The 22,585-nt window shown below is 36.2% G+C and overlaps 1 protein-coding gene across 2 annotated transcripts in view; it reads left to right on the top strand.

Annotated features, from left to right (window-relative positions):
* CDH2 (cadherin 2) overlaps window positions 1-22,585 on the top strand; it is a 212,898-nt gene that overhangs the window by 150,375 nt on the left and 39,938 nt on the right. For both annotated transcript variants that reach the window (XM_039219201.1, XM_039219202.1), the window contains exons 4-10: window positions 1,628-1,774; window positions 3,526-3,681; window positions 7,393-7,537; window positions 10,156-10,328; window positions 18,014-18,151; window positions 18,816-19,001; window positions 21,408-21,661. In XM_039219201.1, the coding sequence (XP_039075132.1) occupies window positions 1,628-1,774; window positions 3,526-3,681; window positions 7,393-7,537; window positions 10,156-10,328; window positions 18,014-18,151; window positions 18,816-19,001; window positions 21,408-21,661 (1,199 nt within the window). The remainder of the gene's footprint in view (window positions 1-1,627; window positions 1,775-3,525; window positions 3,682-7,392; window positions 7,538-10,155; window positions 10,329-18,013; window positions 18,152-18,815; window positions 19,002-21,407; window positions 21,662-22,585) is intronic.

The following is a 22,585-nucleotide window of genomic DNA, read 5'->3' as shown; positions in this document are numbered from 1 at the left end:
ATACTTTGCTTTAGATGTCATCTTGGCCAATGTTTGAATATTTATCAATTTCAGTCATTTCAATAGTATTTTGTGGGTTTTTTTAATCTTATAAGATACACTAAATATATATTTAAGCTATCTCAAATTGTGTTTGAAAGGGTTGTTTATACTTTGAGATTTAGAACTTAACTTAAAATTAGAAGTAGTTGTTTGTTTTAAATTTTTCAGGAGCTTTACAAGCTGTTAAATATAGCCAAAAAATAAACAATTCTTTGCAAGATGTCACCAGTCAAGTGTATTAAATGGGATACTCAGTAGCAATAGAAAGCATTTCTAGCTAGAAGTACTGCATTCATGTCTGGCCCCTGAATAATCAAATTGGGGAGTATGAGTTATTTATACTACTGGCACAACTTTTAGGAATGATATGCTCCCTCTGGTGGAAGCTGCTGTAAGCCATGATAAAATAAATAGATACACTTCACCAAAGTACAATTTGATTAAATGTGACAGACATTTATTGAGCACTTACTTTGTATAAGTCACTATATTAGGAATTTTTAATAAGACACAATAACTTCTTCAGTAAAGCTATGATAATGTTATTAGTTTCTGAATTTCTATTTCATGTTAAGTTAATTTGAAACAAATGACGGGGCACCACCATCATCTATTTTGAAGTCCATAATTTCATGAAGTAGAACTATTACATTTTGTGTATTTATTGTAGTTTGGGAAATAGGAATACACACATTCACTTCTGCTGGTTCATTGTAAATATACTATACACATCCATAATCAAATATGAAAAAGTATATCAGTGGAAAAGATAGCATTTTTCTCTTGCACCAATGTTTGACTTTCATTCTATGAGATGTAATTTATTAATCTATTAACTGTTAAGGGGAATCATGTCATTTGGGGAACACAGTGAGAAACTGGTAACTAATTGAATGAAAAAATGCTTTTGTTGTTGATGGTTCGCTGTGGTCCAGCAAACCAGCTTGGATATTTGCACTGAAGCAGCAAGGGCTAATGGCTAAAGTGCCTACAGATATAAGGAAAAACAGAAGAAAATGTTGACATCCAGCAGAGATTAATACCCAGTGTGCAAAGTGGGTCATCTACAGCATCCATCATGGCTGACATAGGTTTAGAATAATTACAGCATTAATTCTGTGGGATTTAATAGGGTCATAAATATTTGAGACATGCCTTAGCAGTATGTATTAAACTTCTCCTGGAATTCAAATTATATTTTAGCACATCAAGATCTAAATTTAATGTACAGTAGCACATTACCTGAACTGTGGTTTAAACTAATGAGAGATATATAAAAGGGTACTATTAAATTGTGCCCAATATTAACTCCTATCTAAGATGGTTTATAGAAACTGCAAACAGTTTACACAGCTGTGCTACATAATAAATTGTTTGGAATTCAGTTCTTTAATCATCATTGTAACCCCTAAATTTTATGGTGTTTTCTATTATTGTAATAGAGGGATGAGGAGAGGGCCTCCAGGCATGTTTTCTTGTTCCTAACCGTGAGCCCTACACTGGCAGGTATCCATTGATTCTCCTGTCCTTTCAGAAAATGCTTTTCCTCGTACTCAGCAATGTCTTGTTGTATTTTAATGCAAAGGAATCACCGGAAATTGAAGAAATAGTATTCCCAAGACAAGCAGCTAAGCACAATGGCCACCTACAAAGACAGAAGAGAGACTGGGTTATCCCTCCAATCAACTTGCCAGAAAATTCCAGAGGACCTTTTCCTCAAGAGCTTGTCAGGGTAGGCTAGCACAATTTTAATTGTCTCCATGGCCTGTATCAAGTGTACGTTAGAAATGCTTTTGTCTATTTTATCACAAGATAGAGTTAACAACGTGCATTAAAAATATACATTTATGTGTGGATGAAATGTCTATAGTGTTGCAGAAAGCCTCTTTTTTTTTTTTTTTTTTTTTTAATGACCTCAGATTATTTATAGTAAGAACTAGCTCTCTCTGGGTCCCCTGCACTGTGGACAATGGAGTTTGTTGAATGTGTGAATCCATAGCCCTAACTCCAACATGTATCCACACCCATACCATACCCTTTCTCACAACACACATACACACCTTCACTTCCCTGTCTGAGAGCCATGCTCTCTGTGATGATCTTTGCCCTCTACAGATAGCTTTTGAGCCAAAGAAGAAATAAAGGGACAATCATTGCTAAAAATGCCAGCACTGAGTGCATTTGAGAGTTCTTTAAAGAAAAAGGAAAATGACCTCTGATACCATTAACAGCATCCCTGGGTCCGTGCAAAAACATAGGCTTTTATAAATCTGAAGAGTAATTTTTTTCCAGTTACTCTAAATGCATGCCATCAGATGTAGCAAAAAAGAAATCACAGATATTCATACATGTTTAGTAAAATTAACAACCCACTATTTATTGCAAAAGGAAAAAGGACAAAGTTATTGTACATCTCTTTATTAGAATGTACATGTTTGTGTGTGATTAATTTGGCATTCCAGTACCTACTTACTGAAAGTTGCATTTTTAATAAGTCATTTATTTGTATTGCATATTTTATTTTAATGCACATTATAATTTGATTTAGCAATGAACAACTTAATCCCCAAATACAGGTTTTTTTGTTTTTTTTTTTAATTTTTCTACTTTAATGGACAATGAGCCGAAAGAGAATTTTGTCTTCAGAAGAAAATGAATAAACTAGATTCTGCTACTGGGTTAAGTATATTTACCTAATACATAAATATCTGTTATTATCACCTGCCAGGATATTGCCGGTGGCCTTTTCTCTGTGCTATTCTTCTTCTTCCCTTTCTACATAGCCTATTCCTACGACCGTTCACCTATAAACTTAGTTTTCCTGAGAATATTTATATTTGGAGGGGAAAGCAGTAAGTCTATCATGGGTATAATTTTTGAGAGTATAAAAATATATTTTAAAATCCTTTCTTGTATGTTTCGGTATTTAACAAAGAATTTTGAGTAATAGGTGCCAACTTAAAATGACATGGAAAGTTTGGGTTGTAGTGAATATTGTCCGTATAATACAAGTGCAAAAACCTGACTTCCTAAACTCACTATAATATCAGAGTTCCCACATAAGGCTATTTCACACTATGACCTGCACAGTTCTTTCTTCTCCTGATACAGAAAGGTAAACAAGTTTTACTTTAATTAAATTGGACACCTGTTCCCATGTTAAGTATTCTAACCCACAAACTCCCTGGATTGAGTATGATTCTGTTTAAACACTGACACTCCTTAATTTCGACTTCTTACACAGTTCCTAGTGAGTGTTCTTTTAGATGTTAATGTTTCCCCCAGTCTTTCTGGTGCTAGGTGACATCTCTTTTTGAAGCCTATCACCAAGAAGCAAGGATGAGAGAAACAGGACTGGTTTTCTGGGAAGAGATGCTAGAAGTTTGTAACTAAAAAAGGGCATGAGGTGTGACATCCCCTGTCTCTGATAATGAGCTCATTTAGTCTCTCATTTAATAATATGATTGTCTTCTTGTTCCTCAGATCAGGTCCGATAGAGATAAAAACCTTTCACTGCGGTATAGCGTGACGGGGCCAGGAGCTGACCAGCCTCCAACTGGTATCTTCATTATCAACCCCATCTCAGGTCAGCTGTCGGTAACCAAGCCTCTGGATCGTGAGCTGATAGCCCGGTTTCATGTAAGATGTCAGCCAGCTGATGATCTGTTGTATTAATACTCTTCGGACTGTGGAGTTCAACATTTGCCTCTACTATTGGTCTTCATGCTTTGATACTGAGAGTTTTCACACCAGAATGCACTTTGTAGCCTTTTCAATTTGTTGTAATAATTTTACTGTTTTTATAGACTTGATGTGTACCTATGATAAAAAAACAGTGCCAAAGCAGAAAGTGAAATGGCCTAAAATCTCATTACCCTTTGCAAGTCTGTGTGGCTAAGGACTTAAAAGAACAAATTTACATGAAGGAAGTCAAAATTGTTGTGTATAAATTATATGGAGATCACTTTTAATGATTGCATAGTATTCCATTAAATGTATAGACTATGAGTGGGGCTTGATGTAATGAACTATGAGATCGTGACCTGATCAGTTATCAAGAGTTGGACGCTTAACCAACTGAGTCACTCAGATGCCCCTATCTTATTATATTTCTTATGTTCGTTTTTATGTTCTTTATTTTTTTGTTTTATTCATTTTCTTACTGGGTTATCACAAGTTTTTATATATATTTATATGGTCATATTTTTAAATATAGTATATGTATATATTTGAAACTGATTTTTAATCATTTTAAATATTAATTGTGAGTATTTTGAAACTCAAGGATTGCCTAATATTAATATAAATTTCAGGAAGTATTTTTCAATTCTCTTTTTTTTTTTTCAGCCATGCTTGCATATTTCCCAGAACAAGATTTCAACCATTTTTTCATGACTTTAATATAGAAAACTAAGTTAGTCTCTATTACTTCTCCAATTTCTGCATGAATAACTAAAACTTTTAATGAAATTATCATTTTTTAGACAGAATGTATGCACATTGCAAAATCTTTTCAAATAATGCAGTATTAATAAGAAAGTAAAAAAGATTTGTAATCTCAGTACATAGAATCAACCTTTTTTTTTTTAACACTGGTGATATGCTGCAAGATGTTTTTCTTTGCATAGATTCATAAATGTATTTCCTTGAAATTCACATCATTCTCTGAAACCAGCTTTTGTCACTCAGCAATCCTAATAAGATTTAGCATCTTTCCAAGTCAGGAAATAATTACCTATTTTTGTCATCATTTTTGATGGCTTCGTATTATTTTGTTGAATGAATGTAACGTAATTTAACTAATTACCTATTGGTAGATATTAGGGTAATTTGGTTTCTTTTCTTTTATTTCGCAACTACAAATAATATGACAATGAACACTTTTCTGTGCATTTTCCCATATATCCTTGGAAAAAATTCCTGAAATTGGAATTATTTTCATAAATATTGTGAAATCGTTCTCTAAAATGGTCATATTTTTTTATACTACTGGCCCATTATATAGGAGATATACTTTCTCCACATAATTATCAATTTCCGGTGTTATTTATTTATTCAGTATTATTTGCAAAATAAAAAGCATTACCTTAATGCTTTAAGTTGCCTAAGTTCTAATCATAGTGAATTCCCTACTCCTGTTCTGTGTTGAATGTTCTTTTGGATTGTTTACCTTTTTTTCTTACTGTTAAGAACTTGTTAACAGTAAGGAATGTTAATATTTAATTTGTCCCATACTTTTCCCCTTTTGTTGTTTGTTTTTAAACTTATTAATAATTTTTACCCCACTATTGTTCATGATTCTTACATTGTAAAATTAATTGTGTTTTTCAATTTTATCATACAGTCTGGTTTTACAGATGGTTATTAAAAACCTTCTCTACTCCAAGATATTAATCCACCCAATTTTTTTGTATTTATTTATTTTTTGCATCTATATTTTTAACCTCTGTGGAGTTTATTTTACTAAAAGGAGAGAGGTATATATAGACCTACTTTGTTCTTCCTTTAAATAAGTTGTCCTATGTATTGAATTCCCAGTATTCCCAGGGACATATCATCTACACTTAGTCATTCAAAACTTTTTATTCCACATATGTATGTGTTTGTTTCTAAATTCGTACTTTTCACAATAACATAATTGTTGAATTTTTGCACTTATAAAACTTTTTTAAATGATTGAAGTTTTGAACATTATTAAAATATTGATATGTAGAGCTTAAAATAAAAAAAATGATATGTAGAGCTTAAAAATAAATGAAGGTTACTCAAAAAGGGGGTTGGGGGTCACCTGGCTGGCCCTGTTGATAGAGCATCCAACTCTTGATCTCCGGGTCGTGAGTTTGAGCCCCACCTTGGATGTAAAAATAAAACAACAGTTTTTTCTGTCTTGAATATTACTTAACACTCCCTTCTTCCAAATGCCTTGATTGTTTCATCAACCAGTTCTTTTAAAATCCTTAAGGAATATATAATGCTAATGCTTTTTATATTGTTCTAAAGGATTAAGAAAGAAATAAAACGTCCAAACCTTCCATAAAAACAAAATCTCATTATTAGGGGAACTTGATAAAGATATCACATGATAGACTAGTCTTTAATTAGACTAGTCTCAATTTATGAATATAAATAATATCAATACAGAAATTCTAAATAATTCTTCCTGAATAAATTCTCATTTTTTGAACTCCTGTCATTGAGACCAAGAAATAAATATTTCAGTTCATTTTTTGGGTAAATTCTTGCTCTGCAGATTCTTACTACCAGCACATAATTAAGTGACACTCATAAAAAAAAATAGAATCAATTATAGAATTGCAAGAATGTTTCATTATTAAGAATCTATTTATGTAATGTAGATTCCTTCACTTAATTAAATAATGAAGGAAAAAAGGATTCTTTTTATTAGTGTTGAAAGGCAATAATAAAACTTGCATTGCTTCATGTCTTAAATAACTTCTAAATTAAGAAAAAGAAGATATGTTGATACTTCTTTAACTTGATGAAGCCTATCCAACAAACAGAAACCAAAAGGCAGCACCACATTTAACAGGAAAACCACAGAAGCATTCCAGTTAAAAAGAAACAATTCAATGGAACACTACACAGCCATTGAAAAGAATGTAATGGATCTTTATGTACTGGATTAAAAGATTTTGAGAATATTCTGCCAAGAGTAACCTAGTGACTATATTTATTTAAAAAGAAAAAGAAATAAAATATTTAGAATACCAGTAAAACTGAAAACTTAGGCTTGAGAGAACAACGTCTTATATACTCAGGCACTTTTAATGTTGATGAGTGACTTTACAATTAAAAAAAAAAACAAAACACCTAGTGTCAAAATTCCCTATGCGTACTTAATTCTTTCTAAGTTCTCTTCTGGTCTCTTAATCTCTATGACTACTCTGTGCCAGTACATTTTTCATTATGCGGACTCATATGTATGGATTTAGCAAAAGGATTTGGGAACTGGACAGGACTGGCTTTGGATATGGGCTCTGTCAAGAGACAGAGCAAAGTTACTTAGCTTTTCTGAATCTCAATGTCTTCACCTTCAAGTGCTTATCGTTTCTGTCTCACTCTTTTGTATGTGGATTAAACGAGTTAAAATCCATAAAACTCTGAGCACAATGCCTCGCAGAGAGTATTTGTTGGCTTTTTACTACTGTATCTATCCTGGTCATATGAAGTTTGGCTAAGTTAAAGTTTGATGGGGAAAGTAGCTTTTTTTTTTTTCTTCAGTTTCTCTGTTCATCCTTGCTATTTTGGTAGCGCAGTGATTATCTATTTTATCTTCTCACTCGAGACATAAATCTGTTAAGTAGTTTTGTCTTCTAATTACTTTTGCAGTTGAGGGCACACGCAGTGGATATTAATGGGAATCAAGTGGAGAACCCCATTGATATTGTCATCAATGTTATTGATATGAACGATAACAGACCAGAGTTCTTACACCAGGTTTGGAATGGGACAGTTCCTGAGGGGTCCAAGCCCGGTAAGTTTGAAAACGGAGATTCAAGAAATGCAGTGTAATACAGAACTGGTATATAAGCAAAAGAAGGAGAAATCATGTGAGCCTTGTTATTAGTGTTATTTTCTTTCATGCAAAACGATTTTAGGGGAAAAAGAAGGCAATGGGAAAAATCCCACTGAAGAGAGAAAACACTTCCCACCTTTGAAAAAGCACACACTACAGTATTTTTTATTCTATTTTATAGGATCCAAGAATTCTTTCATTTGGCTGTGGTTCATAAAGTCAGTGCAGCAAAAAGTGAGCACCAGAATACCAGGGGCTTTCCGTTCATAAAGTACAGATTTTATCATATTAGTCGGAGGAGCACATGAAGCACAGTGGAGAGTCTGAAAGGGAGTTGGCATTCCTGGGGCCAGGCAGTGAGGTGAAGCCAAAAGCAGAGAGGAGGCCTGGAGGCAGCTGCAACGGCTGCTGTGGACACACTGGCTATTTACTTGGGCATGACCCGAATGTCTTCTGCAGCCTGAGCTTTTCAGCTCAGTGTCATAGAAAAGTGTCCTAGCCTAGAAGCAGCAATTGCCAAAGCTACCCACCATTGTGAAGTAGTGTTTGACTAAGATTCTTGATTCCTGTGCCGAGAACACTGTAGATGTCAGAAGAACCAGGCTGGAGAGGGGGAGGGCAATTTAGTTTGAAAAACTAGAAAATCCATTCATAGAGAGATCGGAAAAGGAGAGATTTCTCCAGGCTTCCTGAGATGATTTGGTGTCAGAGGGACTTAATTAGCTATATTATTATTATCCTGACTTTGTATTTAAAAGAGCCTCAATATTTAAAATTGTGCTACATATTACCATTGTATTCTGTACCAATTTATACTGGTGGCTCTCTCATGCATATGCTAATTTATGGGTATAACCGATATGCCTTAAATTGGCATTTTTTTCTTTTTTTTTTTTTGAATTGGCATTTTTTTTCTTAATCAAATGCACTTGTCTGTATCTTCAGGAAGGAAGAAGAGGTGGGGGTGAGGGGAGCTTCAGGAGAGGACAGGGCTGTGTGGGAAGTTCAACCATCTGTGGCTTCTTCTGAGTCACATTCCAGAGTAGCTTTCTTTGGTATTTTAAAATACTATACAATCAAAGAATATTAAACATATCCTTACTAAAACACAAGTCTTTCACACATATCCTAAAGATAAAGCTTTTTTACATGCGGAAATTTGGGGGAGGTTAATCATTTATTTTTTCCCTCTATTATTTCTAACTAGTAGAAAGTACTGCTTCACAAAAATTGTCCAAAATAAACCATTAAAGATATATTTATTATGCATTTGATCATGAATTTCCATTAAAGCCCTCCTCCCTAAATAAAAGACACAATCTTCATGAGAAGTAAAGATGCTTAATGCATATACTTCTTGTGGTTGTTCTGTAAGAATCTTGATTTAGACTGCATTGTAATCAGTATTTTGGTTCAAAATTCTGGAATATATTTTTTTGTTTTAACCATTCATTTGTTCATTCACCAAATGTGTATAGAGTCTGTGCTGTGTGCTGAGCGCTGTTCTAGCACTATGAGTAACAGCTCTGGCCTTACTGGAGCACACATTCTATTAGGGGAGAAGCATAAAAGCCAACCAAGCAAGAAAATACTCAAAGAAGTTTTAAAAAATACTAACAATAAGGGCTTAGAGGTAGCACATAATAAAAGCATCTTGTTTAGAGTGGCAAGGTCTGAAAAGATGAGAATAATGTGATCAAGCCTTTGTGAATTCTGGGGCAAACACGGTGCCATGGAGAGGTTCTAAAGTAGAACTGGGCTTAGAGCACTCATGAAGAAGGTAAATTAGCGATGGAAAAATTTACATCCCAGTTCTTCTAAATTTCCCACAGAACAGACCTTCCTAAGTAGTAACTACTTTGCTCTCTGCTTCTAAATTATACAATTTGTGTAGCTAGTTTGAACTTATTTGGTTCTGATGCTTTGTAGATTTCCTTTCCAAAATATCTAATAAGTTGAAGTCCCTCAGTTTGTTACAGTGCTCTTGTAATCTCCTAGGAAATAATGAACCACAATGCCAAACCCCCATTCAATGTACCAAAACAGTAATGCATGGAATGATTCCTTATGACCTGAATAAATGGAGTGTGCCTCGTTATGCACACAGCTTACTTTCAGAAAGTGACTCAGGCATTGAGGAGAATGATGCTCACCATCTCATTTCTGATGTTACTGTGTAGCAGAAGGAAATATGACAAAGGAAAAGGTTTCAGTGGTCATAAAATATGCTGCTAATAGAATCTATAATATTATTTGCACTTTATATGAATAAAGGTCTGAAGTGATCCTTTGTTTGAGTCATATAGTGAACTTCTAAATTATGGAAAAATTGAATCTTTATAAATGTATACATTTTTAATAATTTTTCTTTCAAGTATGTAAACCATGTTTTATATTTTTTAAAGTGAGTACTGTTCTTATGGGTAGCATTTTTAATCAAGTCTAAATGATTACATGTTTGTTTTGAAGAAGTAAAATGAAGATTGATCGAAAAGGCAAATATACCATTTAGGAGTATCTATTTGGGAGACTGACGTGAGGGGTGACCATTCATTTTCCATGTATACTGTGTCTAGGGACATACGTGATGACGGTCACTGCTATTGATGCTGATGATCCAAACGCCCTAAATGGGATGTTGAGGTACAGAATCCTGTCCCAGGCTCCAAGCACCCCTTCGCCCAACATGTTTACAATCAACAATGAGACTGGTGATATCATCACCGTGGCAGCTGGACTTGATAGAGAAGTAAGCCAACCAAAAACTATTTGAATTTGTTTTTAATCATAAAGGTACACGGTATCACATGCAGTTTATCTCCAGGTAATAATACATCCACAATATAATTCGATGTTAGTTTTTTAAAGAACTCTTGTGCTATTTTCTGCCGAACTTCACATTGGTTAAATGATGTATGCTTACTGGATAAATCATTGCTAGGCCATGTAATAAATAGTGTGCAATTGACTAAGTTAATCAGCTATATCTGGTATCTAATTTTTTTTAATTCTTGGCATTTTCTCAGTTTTCCCTTATATTCAAAGGTATTTGTGAAGACTTAAATTAAAAATCATGCCCAAATGTGTGCGTGAGTTTAGGATAATTTTTAACATTAATATCTTAAGAAGCTACATATAACATGTGTGTACTGGGGTGTTCTTTAGCCTCTGTGGATAGACTGGTTTACCAGAGGAGATTATCCCCTTTATTAAAACTTGCCCCTTAACTCTAAGTTTAACTTACTTAACAGGATTGAAGACTAGCAATGGCATTAATTCCACTGACAAGGCTTTAAAGCTGTAAATGGAGAAAAACAGACTTCTGGCATAATTTTTGTTGAAAAGGCATAAAATGTTGACAGCACTGAAATACCATGTAGTGTCACAGTGTGAGAGGGCATGCGTATTTCGGTTAATTCCAAATGTTCATCTCACTGTGACAGACCTTAACCCACTATCATCTTACACACCTCTGAGTTTTTTTGTTCATGTAATTTCCTTCTACCGGGAATGCCTAGCACCTTTTTCTTGATCTTGAACCTCCCAGTTCTTCGTGTTCAGTGTAAGCCCCACTTATATCCTTTCCTGAAAACTCTGTCCCTAATGAATCTTTTACACTCCTTATTCTGTTCTGCCCATTTTTCTTAAGAGATTCTCAAGGTCATTATGGACCATCAGTAGTCATCATGTGAGTGAATTATCAAAGTGCTAACTCATAGACATTTGTGCTTTGTAGGTTTCTGGCTGAGCCAGCTTTTATAGTAATGTGACCTCCAATTGTCTATGTCAAAAGGAAACATTATACTTACCATAATAAATAATATTGACAAGGATTTTAGGAGTTGGTTTTTATGATGCTTTATTTGCCTTAGCATTCACTTGAATTGGATCGAAGGGAACATTGATACTGCAATTAATTTTATACGCAAGATGGTGCTAGCAGAACCTTACTAAAGTAGTACGAACAATTGAGATTACTTTATTCACAACTGAACTGAGCTGAGAGCCTTACTTTCGAGTTAGATGTATGCCTGTTACATTGCACCTGTTAACTTCCAGGTTTCAACGATTCTTTTTCCAGGAATCTTCTAGGTTGGAGACGGTTGAAATTTAGTTTTTGCAATAGTACTTTTAGTTCAGTGATATGTAGAACATGTATGTCTTTTCACCTCTTCTGTTACCGTAGGAAGTGCAATTCTTAAATGCCAATAAACTTAGCGCATGTGCATAGCTGGTATGAGAACCTGGGGTATTTTTTACTATTTTCTCTGGAAAATAATATTTTCTCTAGAGTGCCAGGTTGTGCACATTCTATGTAGACATAGCTCATCCCCCCCAACACGAATATTTCTCTTTCATTCACATTCTTCATTGTGAGATACAGAAATAGGTCTTCATCTTGTGTGTACCCAGAAGTATTCTTATCTCATTCAGCCTGACTGTTTCATGACAAGAAAGAGGCATCAAGGATTAAAGATAGTTTTACTAAAGCAGACCGACCATATTTAAAAACCAGAGGGACTGCATTTAGTTCAGAGAATGGAGGGAGGCCTGAAGTCCTACCGTCACGTGGTTGAGTTTATGTTGCGGTGGACAGAAGCAGCTAGGCGCCACCCCCTGATGAAATGAATGTGGAAATGGATTCGCAACGATAGAATCATGTGTCAGCAATAGCTTCTTGACAGTGAAATTATTAAACACAACAATGAGTTACTAGGGAAAATTATGGAAAATCTTCCATTTCTGAAAGTCATTTAATAGGAAAAAAAAATGTATCCATCTCAGATGGTTTATGGTAATTCTGCCTGAGGCCAGGGATAAATTACTCTGACTTCTTCAGGCTTCGTGCAGGCCTGAAATTCTTTTCTTTCTATTAGAATTCACAGTTTTCTTTCTGTCAAAAATAATTTCAGTTGTCATTCTCCCAGGATATATGACACTTACAAGCGATTGAACTCCTAATCATTGAAATGCTTTCTGAGATTCAGTTTTTTATTTTACTTTAATCTGTAGGTTTAGAAAAATATCCCTTCTTCAGGTTTCCAGGCCTAACGTGGTACCTAGTACATACATGCCAGTCCTCAGTGTTTTATCTCCACCTCACTTCTTGTTGGGTCACTCGGTGGTGCCTATTCCCGGCATTTTCTTTTCTCCACTCCTTTCTCTTTATGTCCATCTCCTGCCCTTTTCGGGTAGGGCTACTGAGGACTCACACTCTGCTTCAGGAGGTGTGAATCCTGGCATTGCCCATTATGGGCTCTTTGACCTTCAGTGTATTAACCTGAAACCTCAGTTCCTAGATCTGTGAATGGGGCCGATACTATCACCTCCCTCGTGGGATGGTTGCAAGGGTTATGTGACACGAGGTATAAAGCACCCAGCACTGTCCCCCTGTCGCCATCATCAGTCCAGCCTCCGCATCTACCGAGTGAGCGCTATCGCTTTCACTCCTCCTCCTCATTTTCTCTTGGCAAAGAAAGAATTCTACTTCTTGTTTTCTAAGCCTCCCTGTTTTCACGTGTGCTCTCAGCTACATGTTCTCCTGCATTCTGCTGTCTTGGTCTTCCCTTCTCTACAAGTTCCTTTCTACAAACCCCACAAATTTCTCTATCTCTATAAATATGTTGTGTACCCCTGTGGTAAAGCGGTGCTCCCTCACCCATAAGATGATGTCAGAATGTTAAAGGTAACATGGTGCTCCAAGCACTCTATGACATTGGCCCCAAAGCCGCCTTTGGGTCTAACCCCCTGGTCTTCCTTACCTCCTGCTGAGGAACAAATAATGCCCAACACTCCTACAACCACCTCCTTGTACAAATCTGAAGCTCTGTGTTCTTCTGTTTCCATTGTTTCCCCCTCCTGCAGATTTCCTTTCCCATCTCTGTACAGCAGGATGATCCTCACTCTTTGAGAGTCAGTCCTCAACCCCTTCCTGGGCTCCCATCCGTAGTCTCTGCATTCCCTGAGATAGGCAAAGACTATGTTACATAGACAATATATCTGCCTTCTGGCTCCCAGTATTTGGTGAGGCTAGTGTGTTCCTTTTTACCCTAAACAGGAACTCTGAAGGAATCTTCATGTTCCGAGATTTTCTCCTTCATTTCAGCACCACGCTGCTCGAAAGGAGCCCACATTCATGCTCAGCTCCCACTTCTTACTTGTCTTACTTCACACCACTCAGGATGCACCGTGCCATGCACATAGTCACATTTTCTTGGAGGGCCCTACTACAGTGGAGCAATTAATGGTACAGACTCTGGAGTCCAAGGGACCTGGATTCAAATCTTGTCTATGCTGCTTATGGCTGGGTGTCAGTGGGCAAGGTCCCTTACCTCCTTAAGTCTTGGTTCCTTATCTGGAAAATGAGGATTAAAAAATCCACCTGCCTTATGTGATTTTTGTAAGGACTGAAGATAGTGTATGGTGCTGAGCAGTGTGCCTGGCACATAATTAATACTCAACCTCAATAAATGTTATTTTTTTCTCATCAAAGCCCTTAGAACAATGTCAGCATACAATAAGCATTCGAAAAACTTTTTTATACCCCAGGCACACCAGGTTGATGGTGCCATCAGCCCCATTTCACAGATGAAGGAACTGGGGCTTAGCATTTAAGAATTTGAACAGGACCACCAACCTGTACTTATCCTCTAAGTTCTCATAACATTATTACTTCACAGTTCATCCAAACGTAGTGCATCCAAAGCAAGCTATCTTTCCCTCAACCTGTGATTCCTGATCAATATCCTATTTCATGGGACAGTATCACCTCCCCAGTCTCCCAAAAGCATGGTCTACTTGCCTTTACCATACACTGCCATCCATTTACCACCCACTGCCAACCATCCACTGATAGGTTCAGTTATCAGGTTCCTCTCATTTTACCTCCAAAATATCTCTTGTATTCATTCTTCCCTCCATACTTTGAGGACTAGACTGGTTTGGATGCCCCAACTTCACTTCTTCCTACTCTTACTACAGTTGCTTTGTACTGAACCTTTAGCATGACCTATCAATATCAAGGCCATCTCTGGGTTTGTGCATTATCTTATCCAATTAAATACGACATCACCAGGCATCCAGTAGACCTTCGTTAAATGTTTGCCACATCAAATGACTGAATGCTCTTCCTCATTTGCTTATATCACTCAGTTCAGTGTTTCAGAAGTGCACAGGCATAATGATTTCAGTTGATAATGTAAGGGAACCTCTAGAGAAAACTAGAAACCATAGTCTTTAGATATTTCTCCATCAAGTAGAGGAGCCAGAGTGCAAGGATTATATTATGTTTATTTTTAAAGTTATATTTATGGTAGGTGATGCTGGCTTTCCATTTACTGTTCTTTTATAATAATTTTTTCTAAAGGGAGTGAATGTCAAGATAAATGTTAAGTGACTCATGATATAGAACTATGAGGATATGGCAGCGTTGGGAAGATGGTGTATGAATCACTGCAGTTTGGGAAACTGAGCTACTTTATACTCCCAGTATATGATTCAATAAAAATATAATAGCTACCATGTAAATAAGATGCTTTTTTCCCAAACCTGGAATGATTTTTATAATGTAATACAAGGCTGAGGGTTTCTCATTCATTCACCCATCCAACCACCAAGTCAAAAGCATTTATCACTGCTTGCTCTGTGTCAGGCATTAGGCCATGACACAAATGTTGACAAAGCAGGGCCCCTGAGAAGGGGTGTGTATGTGTATACACAGCCAGGAGGACAGACATACGGACCAATAGCAGCCATATAATACTGGAAACAGTGATAGAGGTGTGTCCTGGACAGGCCAATAGCTCTGCCTCCAGAACTTTCAGAAGTCATCTAAGGTGACTTTTCAGCTTCGTGTTTGCCAGGCTCAGGGTGAAGGAAACAGTATTCAAGCCCAGAGTTTCTCACTCAGCATTAGCACCCTTGACATTTTGGATCAGATAAATCTTTTATGTGGGGCCTGTCCTATATATCACAAGATGTTTAGCAGCTTCCCTGGCCTCTCTTCAGCGGATGTCAGTAGCACTCCCCCCCCCCAATTATGACAACCAAAAATGTCCCAGGAATGGCCAAATGTCCCCTTGGGGGACAAAATTACTTCAGTTGAGAACCACCTTTCTCGCCTGAAGGAAATGCCAGATGTAGTGGTGGAGTGTCACAGTAGGCACTTGAAAGTAATTACCAAAAGCTCAAGGTGTAGGGCAAGTGGATGAAAGACGATACAAAGCTTTGGTAAGATTAGGTGAGTCACAGGGAGAGAAGGATGGATAGAAAGCAAGCAGATGAGTCAATATTTTACTCATCTGGAACAGGGAGTAAGGAAACATTTTTAAGTAAAAGCCCCTGGATCAGATGTGAGATTGAGGATGGGAAGTCAAATTCTTATGGAATCTAAATGTCAGTCATTCAGAACCAGATGCCCAGGGACTAAATTAGTCAAGAAGCCCTAAATAGTTTGGTTGTCTAAAACAGGCTGTCATGTCTTCCTTACTAAATGTAAGAACATTTTACCAACAGAGCATATGAAAATGGAGATTCTATTATTTACCAAGTTGGAATTCTTTTATTTGAAGAGACATTGTATTTTAGAAATAACAATGGTCTTTTATAACTTAAGGATTCTAAAAGGAACTTGAAGCAGTAGGAAATTTCATGTTTTAGCTACTGATCCCAATATTTCAGCTCAGTAGAAAATTGTATATATTACTTTTACATAATTTTAAAGTAAACATTATAATTTAAAGAGTAGCCATTACAAAGAGCTGTGCGGGATTACAGTATCTGTGTGGGATTTTTTATCTTCTTTAACCAAAAAAAAAAAAAAACCCAAAAAAACAAAAACAATTTTTTTAAATGCTCATCTGCTTCTGCAAATAGCAGCTAACAGAAATGGCATTTGGAAGTCATAACAAATTTTTATTTTCATGATTTTCAGCTGGGAAGCTGAACTGAATGCCCTACAAAATTCTCTCACTAACCATGAGAGGATTAAACTGAAATGACACTTGATTGGGAAAGTAAATCATTGAGAAATATTTTAGCCTACATAAGCATTATGGTGAGGTGTTATGGGCTAAGAAAATTTTAAATGGTTCAAATAGCACTATGCCTTTGTTTCTTTTTTCTTTTAATAAGTATGGTATTTTCTTTTTTAGGAAGACAAATAAGTAAATAACTGTTAGAATTTGGTATTTGGGTGGACAGAGACTTAAAAACCAAATGTGTGGGCTTTGGCTTTTTCTCCTCCTCACTTCTTCCTTACCCTTCCCACTAATAACTAAATCAAAAGCTACAATTTGCGTCTGCTCTAGCCAAGCTCCAGAAATTCTTTAAGAATGGCCATTCATAATGTTAGCTATATTTAGAATCAGAGAAAACTGTACTTTGCAGTGACAGTTTATTTTTGTATGAAGCAGTGAGTTTTGTTGTTCAGAGTGTTTTAACATTTATGAAAACGATCTATGTTTTTTATCTGTGTTAATTTCCATGGAGATTTCAAATGACTTTAGGAAATCATTTTAGTTAGATTGTCCTAATATAAAGTATATTTGTCAGCTAGTGCTGTAGGCTTCTCAGGCAGTCTCTAGATATTCTCTTAGATACAGTGCAGCTTAACTTGGCTCCCCTTTTAAAAATTCAATTAGCAATTTGACAGCAGTGATACTTATTTGGTAATAATCATGTACATGCAGATGTATCTATATCCATCATAGGTATGTGGACACAATGAGTATTAGGTAGAAATGACATTCTGTTGAGTATGCAACTATTAAGTACCACTGTCTTCCTTAGTTATAACGAAGGACATAAACCCTTTAATTAGGTTTTAACTTCATTTAAAAATATGTCTTTTCTATACAGTTGTGAACAGTATGTACTAATGGGAAGTAGCAGAAAGTATTTTATGAACCCTTTTAGATTTGAGAGAACATATATGAGAATATATTCTTAAAAAGCATATATATGTGTATATATATAACCTGTAAAATAAAATATATGAAAGCATATATGTATATGTGTATACTCACAGCTTTCAAGATTTTTCATTATCCTAAACTGGGTAGAAAGTAACATAGGAGAAAGTAAACACAAACGAAATGACTTGAATGCTTGATCACAGTGTTGCAAAGTTCAGTAGAGAGGGAAAGGTTGAGACCAGATGGAAAGTTTCAGCTTCTCTGTGAATTCACACATCTGCAATGCAGTCTTTTATCTTTTCCACAAATAGAGGCGAATATACAGTCACATCTTTCTAGACAAGAACCAGACCTGTGCTTCTCAAGTTAAAGTCCATTTTTTGGGAAATTTCAAGTAATGCTAATCAGAATGAATGATGCTGTGCTTTCTGTGTGTAATAAAGAGCCATTTACAAAACAGTTGCTATGTCTTCTTGAGGAATTAGTTTCATTTAAGGTGTTATCTTTTTTGTCTTTTTAGAAAGTGCAACAGTATACATTAATAATTCAAGCAACAGACATGGAAGGCAATCCCACATACGGCCTTTCAAACACAGCTACGGCTGTCATCACGGTGACAGATGTCAATGACAATCCTCCAGAGTTTACTGCCATGACAGTAAGTACAGACTGCCATTCACAGAAAGGGCTGTGGTCCATTACTGAAAAGTTTTGTCATTAATAATAAATGCGTTAAATAGAGGTGTGACTTGCTTTACCCAATTATAGACTGGCCACTAGCTCAGACGTTTTCTGTCACCAGGACTTTTAAATGAGGTACCTCAGTAATCTGTTCCCTCCTAGTCTCCACATCCACTGATGAAGTGGTTGAAATATGCTACTCGGAAGAAGTGGCCTAAAAATGTGCTGTTATAACAAAATGTTTATAAGTATTTTGAGGTACATGGAATTGAATAGATATTACATGACTGATTTATGCAACTTTGGCAGCATACAGATATTACCTCTTGAGTAAAATTATTTCCCTCAGACAAATCCTTTTCTCCAACCCTGCATGAATCACCCAGAGACTCACAAATGGACACTAATTTTAATATTAATGAAACTATAACATGATTTGGAAGAAATTTTGTCTGCTGAGAAAATTTATAGTATTTTTAAAGTCAAACATAAATGCTGTGATTACCTGCATTACTGATTTCCTCATTGAGGGTAGGTAATAAAGATTTAATGGGGCAGTAAAATCAGGGCAGTGTGGTCAAGACGCACTGTCCTTCACCGGTCCGCGTCACTCCTCTGACTGAGGTTTGTTTTTCTTGTAGTTCTATGGTGAAGTCCCTGAAAACAGGGTAGATGTCATAGTAGCTAATCTAACAGTGACCGATAAGGATCAGCCCCATACACCCGCCTGGAATGCCATGTACAGAATCAGCGGTGGGGATCCCACAGGGCGATTTGCCATTCAGACGGACCCGAACAGCAATGACGGCTTAGTCACTGTAGCCAAGGTAAGCGCCGCTTGGGTCAGTGATCTCTCTGACAGGCCCATAGTTTATTATTTAGTCGTAGGGTTTTTTCTTTTTTTTTCAAACATCTTCAAATCTGGAATTAATCTATTTTGGGAAATCACATTTGTTATTTAAAAAAATTTTTTTTAATGTTTATCTCTGAGAGAGAGGAAGAGACAGAGCATCAGCAGAGGAGGGGCGGAGAGAGGGGGAAACACAGAATCCAAAGCAGGCTCCAGGCTCCGAGCTGTCAGCACAGAGCCCGATGCAGGGCCTGAACTCAGGAACCGAGCTTGAAGTCGGATACTTAACTGACTGAGCCACCCAGGTGCCCCCATTTGCTATTTTTCAGTTTATGTTGAGGCTAGGTTGAGGCCAACAGAACTGTTCTCACAATATCACTGGAATATGATTGTGTTTAAATCATTCGGGGTCAGTTTTAACATTCTAAAGACAGGACTGCCCTCCACAGTGTTAACTGTGAGTGCGGGTAGTGAGGTAGCACGTCCTGAAGTATTAATGGATCACCAGTTGATAGCTATTAGGAAAGAGGCCCCATGCCTAATTATTCTCAAGTTGCTCTTGGAGCATTGGCTCAGAGAACAAACCAAAAAATACCACAAAAGTAAAATGTGTTGCGTAGGCAGGAAGAGGACCTACATCATGAAAACATTGTGAGTTTGCACTGCTGTTTTCAAATGCTATGTTCAAGACTTTAAGAAATTGGTTCTTCTGATCTTTAATTGTCAAAAACGAAACACACTGAGTGCTGGAAGGAAGGGTTTGTTAACTGCAAGTGTAATAAATACGTAACTGTAACATAAAATGTCTTTAAAGTGAACATCTCTTCGTTCAAGCCCCCCCAGTGAAGGGATGCGTTCCCTTGCCTCTCATCCCAACACTAAGTGAATCCAGATGTGGGTTTTGCATAGAAAGGTGCACCGAGGTGTCAGTTGCCTAGAATGAGTGTGAGTAGAAGGGGAATTTGCCCCAGGAGGTGAGCGTTGGATGTTTCTCTGAACACCCGAGAGCCAGATTGAGTGTTCAAATCCCAGGTCAGCCTTTGATAGTGTTGTGAGCATGGCAAGTTGTTGAACCTCTCTAAGCCTCAGACTCCTCATACAGAAAGTAAGGAAGATAATAGTACCTAAGTCATACTATTCTGAGGCATACATACACTTTAATATGCATTTAAGGACAAAACTCTGCATAAAAATATTAGGTCGTGGACTTCTCATGCAGCAAATGAAACCACTCAAAGGAATTCTGTCTTACTTTTTGGCTTCTCCACTGTCTTGTCTAAAATAATTGACAACGGGGAGTTGAATTGGTGATTTTAGAGCAATAGAAAAAGAAACTATGTATTTGAAGGTTTGAGTGAGTGGTCTAGGTTAGGAAACTGGTGCAGTTTGTGCTAACAATGTGGCTTTCTCATTAGCTTCCTTCTTAGACCATCTATGATATCATGAGAGCTCTCTAAGCTCATTTTCAAATTGTTAAGGCATGGTAATACTTATTTGCACCTCCACTAGAAGATGATCAAGGGAAGTCAAGAGTGAAATGAAAGTCCAGTCTGATCACTTGACTCCTGGTAACTCTTCTATTGACAGTAGGATTCAATGGAACTTTGGAACTTAATGTTTATACTATGGGTTATTTGTGCATCACCTTTATCTAGAGTGTTGTTGTTAGAGCTGAGATTTTTACAAACCAGTAGAACACCTAAAATTCTTTTGGGAGACAGCCAGAGTTTTAGTTTGCTAAGTAAGGAAAAAACAAAAGCAAGACAAAAGCCCTTCTCCTTACAAACACTGTTATTTTTTGTAAGTATGTGTGTGTACATGTCTTTACTTTAAAATGTGTTTCAAATTACAAATGATAGTTTTAAATAGAATTAAGTTTTTGCTTTATGAAAAAATCAAATTCTAATGGTTTCTGATTTTGGTTTTGGTTTTTTGCACTTCATCACAGATAATAAAAGCTTTCTTGGATGAGGTGTGGTTTTGATACCAATGTTTGAGAATATAATCTAGACCCTTGGGTTCTCAATTGACCTCAGATTATTTAGCATTTTTAGTTCACAATGCTGTTCTTAAGGATAATCAAGGTTTTAGATGTAGCTGAATAAATGTAATCAGTGCAATAGTAATATGCATTATTTTGTGAGCATAAATCTTTGAAGTACCCAAGATTAATAAATATCTTATATAAAGAGGCTCAATTGTGATAAATATTTTAATCATTGACCATGCTAATGCATGTTTTCCAGAAATTTGAGAGGAACCTCTGGCGTTATGAATGAAAAATTAATGTTTTGGAAATGAAGTCTTAAAGAAGAATTAACTGCAGAATGCAACTATTCTTATTTCCTGCAAAAATATGGTTTCCTTTTTTTTTTTTTTCCAGCCAATTGACTTTGAAACAAATAGGATGTTTGTCCTTACTGTTGCTGCTGAAAATCAAGTGCCATTAGCCAAGGGTATTCAGCACCCACCTCAGTCAACTGCAACCGTGTCCGTCACAGTTATTGATGTGAATGAAAACCCTTATTTTACCCCAAATCCCAAGGTCATTCGCCAAGAGGAAGGCCTTCATGCTGGTACTATGTTAACAACATTTACTGCTCAGGACCCAGATCGATACATGCAGCAAAATATTAGGTATCAGATGCCATTCATAGCATTTTTAAAAATTTACTTTATGTTCTATGCTGTGCACACAGTGTACTTACATTTGAATGAAAAATTTGAACTGGAACCCAAACCACTTACGACAAAATTATTTTTAATTCCTTGATGAAGCTTCCTCTCAGTAAATAAATCAACGAGAGCATATTAGATAGGAAATAGAAGAATGGATCTACTCATGTAATTATTTGAAGAAAAAAATGTTCTCTGCCTCTTTCCTTCATCCACCCCTTTTATCTTTTTATATTTCATAATAATTTAGCCTGTGCTGTTATACCAAATAGCGCAAAAAAGTTTTCACTGTAAGTAAAGAGGAGACTCTCAGAAGCTGTAACATTTATCCCTTCTGCACACGTCAGGAAAAAAGAAAACTCATGCCAAAAACAAGATATAAGAGCTAATTATTTTTGCCTCTTACCTGTACAGTAGTTCTAGGACTTATAAAACATATCTGTAAAGATTTCCAACCTCAGCACAATTTAATTTATCCTTCCTGATGAGGGAGTAGATTGTTGGCAGAGCACAGCCTACATGACTATTATCCATTGCTGGTGACGATAATTTTTTAAATTAGCTCATATTTTATTTAACTTCTTTAAAAACTGCTGCTAACAGATAATTGCATATCTTTCGTATTTCTCTATACATTGACATCAAGATAGAGAAATAGCTCATTAATAGGCATATTGAACCTCTACCACTTTTTACCTTTCAAAACAGGATATTTTTTCCAATCTGTATATTGGTTATCTGAGCTTGAAAAGCTTATTCTCTACCCAGAATAAAAAAGGAGTTTAAGTTGATAAACCTACAACTACATATAAATCTACTTTATATAGACTCAGATGGTGGGATTTTCTTTGAAGAGTGTAGTTCTGAGGTTTGGCCCTGTGGGGG

The sequence above is a fragment of the Hyaena hyaena genome, unplaced genomic scaffold, assembly GCF_003009895.1.
Source record: "Hyaena hyaena isolate Hyena2069 unplaced genomic scaffold, ASM300989v1 scaffold_801, whole genome shotgun sequence".
Lineage (NCBI taxonomy): Eukaryota > Metazoa > Chordata > Mammalia > Carnivora > Hyaenidae > Hyaena > Hyaena hyaena.
The sequence above is the reverse complement of the archived record's forward strand: the minus strand, read 5'-3'. Positions and strand labels throughout refer to the sequence as shown.